The 9,412-nt window shown below is 44.8% G+C and overlaps 1 protein-coding gene across 1 annotated transcript in view; it reads right to left on the bottom strand.

Moving 5' to 3' along the window:
- LOC144125539 (chitinase-3-like protein 1) overlaps nt 1-6,769 on the bottom strand; it is a 29,461-nt gene extending 22,692 nt beyond the window's left edge. The window contains exons 1-4 of the mRNA XM_077659026.1: nt 6,333-6,769; nt 5,005-5,125; nt 3,630-3,821; nt 748-876 (exon numbers count right to left, since the gene is read on the bottom strand). Of these exons, the coding sequence (XP_077515152.1) occupies nt 748-876; nt 3,630-3,821; nt 5,005-5,125; nt 6,333-6,520 (630 nt within the window). The 5' untranslated portion in view covers nt 6,521-6,769. The remainder of the gene's footprint in view (nt 1-747; nt 877-3,629; nt 3,822-5,004; nt 5,126-6,332) is intronic.
- Between the last annotated feature and the right edge of the window lie 2,643 nt (nt 6,770-9,412).

Consider the following 9,412-nt stretch of genomic DNA (forward strand, 5'->3'; position numbering starts at 1 on the left):
TTTATTGTTCTAGTGAAATCTTACATTATATTAAAAAATTGCGTTCATAAGCGGTTTCTTGCCTCAAAAAGGATTTTGTCCAGAATTGCTGGCTATAAAACAACGAGATTGTTTCTTAGCCTTGGTATTCCGTTGTTTATTTTTTCCAAGAGGGCATTATTCTTTCCACGCAAGCATATGAAAGCATCCTTGTCACAGCTCATGACCATTATACCAGCGTAGCCCTCTTTTCTGACGAATTCGACCTGAAATACAAAAAGCGTTAAGTATTGTACAAGAAGGGCCGAAGTGCGTAGGCTAATGGTTGCTCAATCTTTGCAAATGACGCACAAAAAACAAAAAAAAAACACCCTAGGACGTCTTTTTGGTATTTCTGTGCAAAATCCAGAAATTTTCGGAAGGAGGAAACCCTAACTTCCTAACTTTTCTCTCTGTCTTAGTTAAAGCTTTAGCTCTAAAGCTTCGAACTTTTTCAAGAGTGGTGCAAGAATCGGTTGAGGCTTTCGCCAAGCAGTCGGGCCTTTTGGAACTGCCTGTAACCCACCTCAACTGATCCTTCATCTCTCTTTAGGCCTAAGAGCCACCCCATCCTGAATGCCTCCTCACTGTACTTGCTTAGAGACATTGTGAGAGTGTAATCAATTATGCTAATCACTCTTAACTACCGCTTTACTGTTCAGATCTCGTGCAATACCTTTCTACGTAGCTATTTATAAAAAAAACAATAAAATTTTTCAACGTAATCACCTTGTGGGCAATGCTCTCTAGGTCCTCGTGGACCTCCAAGTCCTCTCCGTTTGTTGCGTACAGACACAAGCCTTCTTTGTCAATGTGCCGTATCCACATCGGCTTAAGCAACTCGACGTTCCTGCAAGCCTGAAACCAAATCAACAGATCGAGTTTCAGCCGCCAGCAGCGAATCGCTATTTCTAATGTTTTAGGAACACAAGAACCGGTGACTGACACTACGGGACAGCTCACTCGTCCGCAATAAATCTAATTAAATACAGTTATTTCAAACGCAGAGTACACACCATACATACTTCACGTGCGGTATTTCGCGAGACATGACGCACCTATGCACAACAGATGCACCCAATGCCAAGAACACTGTAGAGCAGATATACCACATCTTGTATGGACTTGTTCATCTTTCTCGCGAGGGAGCCCCGAAATTCAGCACATACCGCATGACGACGTGGCCACACTAGCAGATCAGATGCGAGCAAGAACCGCAGCACAACCTGCCATCGCTGCATGCGGTTGTGAGAGCGGCCTGCTTCGAGTAGTGTAAGAGAGGTCGCACTCCTCAGACCGTGCCACAGTTTGTGGCGAAAGCGAAGCAATTTTGCCATTTTCATGAGAACCGCATGGAAGTTAATGCTGACAATTCTAGACTTTTTGCTTCATTGGTGTCCAACATTTCGGAGGTATACGACGCTGGCATAGAAAAAGTCGTAAAGCTTCTTTCTCTATAGCACCGGGCTCTCTTACCAAACGGCTGCTTTGATTATTTTGCTTGAGGATGCTTGGGTCGATAAGGCATGAGCACTCGTTCTTTTTACCTTCTTCGGTATAAATCATTAGGTTTTTTTTGGTGTTCCGAGTACACGAAAGATTTTTTTAGCAACATGTTTTGGCGCTGTGTTCATACGCAAGCGGTTTCTAATAGCGAACGCTAAATTATATAAAAGGAACCTGAAAAGTTTTTGCAACACGCGTCAAACGATGGTTGAACGTTGTTACAAGTTAAGGCTTGTTGAGACGTGTGCGCATGAAGTGAAGTCGGCAGGACAAGTGTTGGATATTAGGAGCTCGTCACAGAAAACAAGACGAAATGTCGTCTAGATTAGAAACAGAATAGCGGAAAACTAAAAGCTTTAACTTTGCATGTGGTTTTACTGCTAATCAGTGCTTGGAGGAATTAAACCCCTTCCTGATGGATGATAGTCCTCATCGTACGGCGGTAATCAGTTGGTATCTTGAGCTCCAGAGGGGAGATTAGATTTGAGGGATTATCTGAAACCGAGATGCCCATTTTCGCATGTAACAGAAGAAACATAGCTGCTTTCAAGAGGATCCTAGAGTCGACCATGCAGCATGGGACTTATCTCTAGATAGAAGAGTGCCTGAATTTTGGTTAGGTTTATTTTATGGGGGTTTAACGTTCCAAAGCGGCCCAGGCTATGAGAGACGCCGTAGTGAAGGGCTCCAGAAATTTCGACCACCTGGGGTTCTTTAACGTGCACTGATATCGCACAGTACACGGGCCTCTAGAATTTCGCCTCCATCGAAATTCAACCGACGCGGCCGGGATCAAACGCGCGTCATTCGGGCCAGCAGCCGAGCGCCATAACCACTCAGCCACCGCGGCGGCTGGTGCCTGAATTCTGCTGCGTCGACAGTTCATGCCACTCTGTACAGACCCATCAAACCCGTCAAGTGAAATCAGTTTTCTTTTTTGAGTGCCCAGTCTCTAAACCAAGAGACGAATAAGCTCGACGATTTTCGTGGTGTAGCGAGATGCTCATAAACATTCAAAAATGTGACCTCATATGAATAGCTTCGTAAGAGGCAACGAAACCTGACTCTCAATATCTGCCAGTAAAAAAAAAAGAGAAAGCGAGTAAAAAATGGTTTTCTCGTTTTTATTTTTTTTTACTGGCAGATGTGAAGTGCTAGGGCTTGGAAAAAAGTCACCGCAAAGTAGACACCAAACAGCGTCTAGATAAAGTTGATCACGCTCTCGAAAAAGAAGAAATATCGTCGATGGTTAAAGAAAATAATGTTTTTTTTTTTCCGTGATGACAACCTTGTCTGTGGATTGAAAGTCAGCACCGAATATTTGGCTAGTACAGGGTCGAATTTACTGAAGCATCTTAAGTGCGGTATACAGACCTCACTCTATGCAACTTCGCGCTGTTCTCTTGCGCAGAGAACAGCCTAAAAGAGAGGATTTTCAAACGACAAGAACCTCCCTGGTGACCGGTGGGCTCAGCCCCATGAGCAGAGCAAGAAAGTATTGCCACGACGATTGCTTTTGAGGAATGAAATGCTGCATATATTATGGAGAAAAATATTACAAAATTAGAAAATAAACGTTTATTTCAATACACCCCTACCATTCGTTCAACCTCCAACGTCATGGTTAACGCCAGGAACACCTTAGCTTCAAGCAGATGGTTTTATGTGAGAAAAAAAAAAATTGACGATGGCCTAGCTCAGGCCAGGATATACGTAGCGAAAACGCGGCGGCATCTGGTTCGGAAGAGTTAATATATGAATAGCGCGCATTCACTAACGCGCCGTTGTAACGGAGTGGTAGCGTCTCCGCCTCAAACACCAAAGGCCTTGGTTCGATTCCCAGCCCCGACACGGTGTTTTTTTTTTATCTCGTGAGTGTGCGGGTTTGAGTGGCTCCAGCCACCAACCACGTGGTTGCTCACGTGGTGCGGAACAGCTGCCGGCGGCGCGGCGCAGTGACTGGTCACGTGGTGCAGTGCGACCACGGTGGAAATGCGAGCACGGGCGAGTTCGTGATCAATGTAGCTTTCGCTGCAAAACTAAGCCATCTGAGAGATCGCAGTTACCCAGCCCTAACTGAGAGACGTGCTGACCATCGTGCTCACCTCTAAATAGGCTGGCATGTCGTCCCTGAAGAGGAAGGCGCACCACTGCGGCTTGTTGTGGATGTCGATGGGGGCGTGCAGCCCGGTCTTGTCCGCGCTGGCCAGCCTGTACACGCACCCGTAGAAGGCCACGCCCAGCACCAACTTCCGCTTCAAAGCGCCGCGATCGAGCAGCGCCTGAAGACCTCGCTCCTGGACAGCGGGACAGGAGGAAAAAATAAGTTTCCTACGAGACTCTTGCTGCTTGGGTAGTTGCCGCATAGTTACCACCGCCTAGAGAAAAACCTAGAGGTGTCCTTTTCCATTAGATTTTTTTTTTTTGGGGGGGGGGGATTGTGGTTGAAAGCATTTGTTCGTGGACAAATATTGAATTCGAGACAATGAATTCACGGATTTCCGTCAGCTGCCAGACGAACAGCAAAGGCTGCAGGGGAGGCTTGCAACTATTAAACTAATGCACTTCAATACTAATACTTTCTATGCTAGATCTCGAAAAAATGAAATTGCTTACTATACTACAACATAAATCTCAATAATAAAGCAGGAGGAATAGAGAATATTAACGAAGATTAGCGAAGAAAACTGTGCTACATGGTACAGGTTCATAGTTTCCAACTGGGCGGCGGACAAACAGATTTTGCAGTGTTTGTCCACCGCGCTGTTGTCAACAATGCAGAAAATGTAACAATGTTTGGCGATGATTGCCATGAATGCCATGGCTATCATTCGAGAAAATGTGAAATGTCATGACAAGATTTGAAGAAAAACTGCAAAAATGGCTTGTAAATGTCGCTTAAGCCTTGTTGCAACACATGGACAAAGTTTATACAGTGCTAGAATAAATTTTTGGATAGGCCAAGTCATTTGTGCGTTCAGTTCGACTACCTAACACCAACGCATGTCTTTTTAATATTGAATTCTTATTGAATGCTTTGCATTTGTCAGCAGAAATGCTGACCAGAATTATCGGCAAAAATTATGAACAATACATGTGCTTTTAACTACAAAATTGGGAACGTACCTATTATTCTTTGTGGTATCTCTAAATAATCCGTTACTGCTTACAGATTAAGCTATAGCGGTTATTCTGGGAGACAATATGGCAAAGTCGTGGAGGCATATTGAGAAATCAATGCAGAGCCGAAAACGTGCAGTACAAGGAAAAGAGAAACAATTCTTGCTGCAGACATGCCCATTTCATGTGATTTACACTAATAACATGTTGTATTAAGATATGTTGCCTGTACCATGTGCATTTTTTACCATATATTTCGCCGGGAAACTAATTATATTGAAAAACTAGGGAGAAGAGATAATTTCTTTTACGTGAAGCTTTTCTGCTCTGCGAGCATTCTCGATTTTTCTTGGCACTCACCACATTCAACTCTGTGAGGTTGGATCTGTAGATTGCTCTGCCATGGAGTACACTGGGAATATCCGTTGTATTCCAGACGCCTCTGAGGTCGTAACCAATGACGTTCATCCAGTCCAGGTATCTAAATGATTATTATAATACACGTACATTGTAAAAATTTGTCACTTGCGCAGTCCTGCTACACTCCCGAATAAAATCACATGTGTATAAGTCACCCTAACTGTTCTACAGAGAGGGGAAAGGCACGAGTTATTGAGGCTGAACTTGATGCATGCATTGACCTCAAAGTGTACTTGCAGGTCACCGCGGTGCAGGATGTCTGTATACATATTTTATGGGTGCGTGTGTACATCGGTGCGTGATATAAGGCTCTAACATGCGAGTGAGCTCTGCATCCTGTTTAGTCTTACTTCAGTATTGCCTAGTTTTTGCCGGGCCGTTTTTTGCACACATACGAAAGCACGCATTCGCTTAAGTGTTCCGTTCCACAAATTCCTCAGACACTATAAATAAAACGCTGCAAGATATAACTGAAGGAGCGGCGATGCAGTTTAACAAAGGGAGATAACAAAGAAAAATTTTATCACAAGAACCATCTTTTAAATCCTGTCCCGTATCCCAATTTTTAACTATTTTTATAAATCGTCCCGAGTGAGGTGTCGTGTGGTGCTATTGATTGTTTCTTGTTCTCACTGGCTTAACGCAGAATAGTGACAACGAGTGCCGGTGTGGGTAAGCTACAGTTGCAAAGCAATCAACTCGTCTACGGCTCATTGAACCAAAGCCAGAAACTGGCACGCCTTAAAGCTGTGTTCAGCATGCAGGAGGTCGAGGGTGCGATACGCACTGCCTCCGGGCATCCACTGGTTTCGTATGGGTGCAAGCTTTCTCCCAGCTTGGTGCTCGGCTTCTATGGGGTGAATAGATTGGAAAATGGGCTTTTGACCTCACCTTGTGTAACGACACTACTTTGTGTCATGGCGCTCCTTGGCCAAGTTTGCGCTTGCGCCGATAAAGGTCATCTTAAAGCTATGCTGAAAGTGTCGGTAGTAAAGGAATATTTTTAAACAGATGTTACCGCCACCATCCACTCATGCGTTTATATTCATGAGCGAAAAAAATGGCGTTCCTGGGGGTAGAAGTTACGTTTTAGACTTTATGAACTTAGCCTAATAATTTAATGGTGCTGGGGTCCCCTTGCCGGCGCAGAATAGTGAGTGGTATAAAGAAACAAGCAAGAAATTCTTATTGTCTTTCGATCATTCCATGCCAGAAAGGTTTAAGATTGTCGGTACTCTATACATGGAGTAATCTTGAAAGATGCGTGCCTGTCGATGGCGGGTATGTCGTATCCGGCGTCCAGCATGCTCTCATTGAGGGGCACTCCTGCCGTGAGGATGAGTTTGGGTCCTTTGAAGGCAGCGTATAGTTCCTGCGTGAGAAGTGAGGTTATCGTCGAAGCAGGATTGAGTTTTTTTTTCTGTCGTTGTTCGCTGAATAGAAATCGATGCATCATGGTGCAGAAACGAGATGTTAACTTAGCTATGAAGATACATTGCCACGATTGGAAAGTACTTGTACTTGCAGGTTATCGATATGAGGCAAACGAAAATAGTGTTCGCGACAAGAAAAACATTTTTTTTTGGTTAAGAAGAAACTAGTAATTGCTGAGCGGTTGAGACATAAAGGGATCGGCAATCAAAATTTAGAGGCCCTAGCGTAAAAAAACGCGTGTACCATCCCAACTGTCTGACTGCCAGTAATTGCAATGAAAAAAAAAAAAGAACACTGCACTTTTTGTTAAACTGCATTTGTGAAAACAATATTTTACTTTACAAAGTCAGGAGTATTTACTAAAGATTCTTAATTTAAAACGCATTTCAATGTGAGCAAACGTATTATTATTATTATTTTACCACTGGGCGGTCTTTGCTTCTAAACAAAATAACGTTGAAGCGGGTGGCGTTCCGCGAGCTTGCACCAAATTTAACGAGTCTGGCGCGGATGTGGTTAAGGCGTTCGGTTACACATTAAAGGGAAGCTGAAACAGCTTTCAAATCGCATGAAACGCTGTGGTTGGGAAAAAGGACCTTGAAAATCATGTGTGTAAATTTTTTCTCGATTGTATCCGCAAAAAGAGCTGCAGTCGCTTCTTAAAAACCCGCTGCCGACACGCCCTCGTCGCTTCCAGAAGCGCCGGGTGGGGGGACGGCAGAGAGGGAGAACTGGCGGAAGTGACGCCATTCACGGATGGTCGGCCGGCCGTCTGGCTGTGCTTGCTCCGCTGCGGCCCGCGCTTCGGTGAACGACAGATCAATGTAACCTTCCGCCAGTGCCGTTTTCTTTCTCTCGCTCGGGTGTTCTGTGTAATGCTTGAAGCCTGTCTATAAACCAGTTTTGGCATGGTACATCTTTCTAACAGCGCTCAGAGCACAGCTTGGTAGAATGCATCGGTTGTTCTCCCCCAGCCTCTTCCACGTTAATCAGTCAAACTGGCGGTACTCAGCATACCGAAACTGCCTGCACAGAATATGTGCTTGAATATTTCTCTTTTCGTAATATTACTTCCTCACCTGTTAGTAAATTTTTTGCCTTTCCGAGCTGGTTCACATCCATGCTGAGCTAAAGCCACTTCCAGCGCTGCCATACTGAGCCACACAGTATTTAACTCTTTTGAGCTCGTTACGCACTGTGTGCCTTTTTTCTTTTTCCTGATTTCTTGCACCTCCTGGCAGCACAAGCAATACTCTTAATCTTTCATCAGCGCGCAGCACATGAAGTTGCACCTAATTGAACAAAAATCCTATTGTATCAACCTAGTATACTTGAGCAATGCAAACATTTGCATTCATGAACGCTTGGTCATGGCTGACGATCAAGAATGGCACCAGAATTCATGCAAATGTGTCCTTGAGTCAGAACGGCAAAGTCGTCGAGCCGCGATGCGCATATATCTGCCACAAGTAATTGTGCTTGTTGTCTCGATACGCAACAACAGCAACTATATCTCGCAGCACACTAGTTTTGACAAGCAGCACTGCGAGCTCCGAAACGCAGCCACAGTTATTGTTCAAAAGCGTGTTAAGCATGCAAAAAAAAGAGAAACAACGTACGGGGGTAAGTGCTGATGTTTCTTGGTTTAACCGTAGCCCGAAAATGTGACAGAAGGTATAGCGCGCACGAGAGCATCCTCCGTCGTCTGGTCTCTTCGCGCTCTGGTATAGCAGTGAACCCACTCCAACTAATCCAGTTTGGCATTCTTTTGCGCTTCTAAGAGGCTAGCGGGTGTAATTAGGCACATCACTATAAATAAATGTACAAACAAATGCTTTATCTTGCTGTACTCGTGTAAGCATGACTGTAATCTGAATTCGATCATGTTTACAGGCGTTACAAGAAGTTGGCGGCCAGGATTTTATGCAGAAACGGTACACAGCGACGTTTCGACGCAATTTACGTTTTTTTAATTGCCATTTGCATATGCACCTGCACAAAAGATATGCACGCGCATGCACCTACGAAAAACATACGTGTCGGTCTAACGCCGTGGTGGCTCAGTGGACATGGCGCTCGTCTGCTGACCCGAAAAACGCGGGTTCGATCCCGGTGATTCGATGAGCGAAATTCTAGAGGCCCGTGTACTGTGCGATGTCACTGCACGTTAAGGAACCCCAGGCGGTCGAAATTTCCGGAGCCCTTCACTACGGCGTCCCTCACAGCATGAGTCGCTTCGGGTCGTTAAACCAGCATAAATGAAAACAAATCGAGATTTCCAACTCGTGAAAATGTCGCGACTTGACTTTCGCTAACGGCGCACTCCGCAGCGTCGTTGGTTCCGCCGTTTTCTGAAGCTGCTGATGGCTCGAATATGCATGGTGAGAGTGCAAACTGTTCAACACTGCTGGAATTATCCATGCTTTCCAAAACGGAATTCTTAAGCCAGCTGAAGCAACGCGCTACGCAACAACGCCGCTAGTGCTGGCCGGAGATCCCCGTGGATGACATCAAGACGGTCCCAGCCAATCGCGGGAAACAGCGGCGTTCGCTCGGTGCCCCTGGAGCGATGGGGCACGTTTTCTTCTAAAAAAAAAAAAGCTGTTTCCGTGCATTTCCTTTGTTTTTGAATAAGAGTTTCTTTTTCAGCAGACTAAAAACTATGCAATGCCGCAGGGAACCAATTTTTTCGAAATGTGCTTCAGCTTCCCTTAAATATATGTTGAGTGACGAAGGGAGTGCACGTATGACACGCGCAAGTTAATGTCAAATCTCGCTGAATCACTCTGCCAATCTGTATACAATTTCGCAAATCGTGCTTCTGGACGAGTTACGTTTCCAGGGTTACCAATTTTTTAGCGAAATTCGTCCATCGCCTCTATTTGTCCTGTGTCTTTAACTCTATAGAACTAAT

The sequence above is a fragment of the Amblyomma americanum genome, chromosome 3 (assembly GCF_052857255.1).
Source record: "Amblyomma americanum isolate KBUSLIRL-KWMA chromosome 3, ASM5285725v1, whole genome shotgun sequence".
Lineage (NCBI taxonomy): Eukaryota > Metazoa > Arthropoda > Arachnida > Ixodida > Ixodidae > Amblyomma > Amblyomma americanum.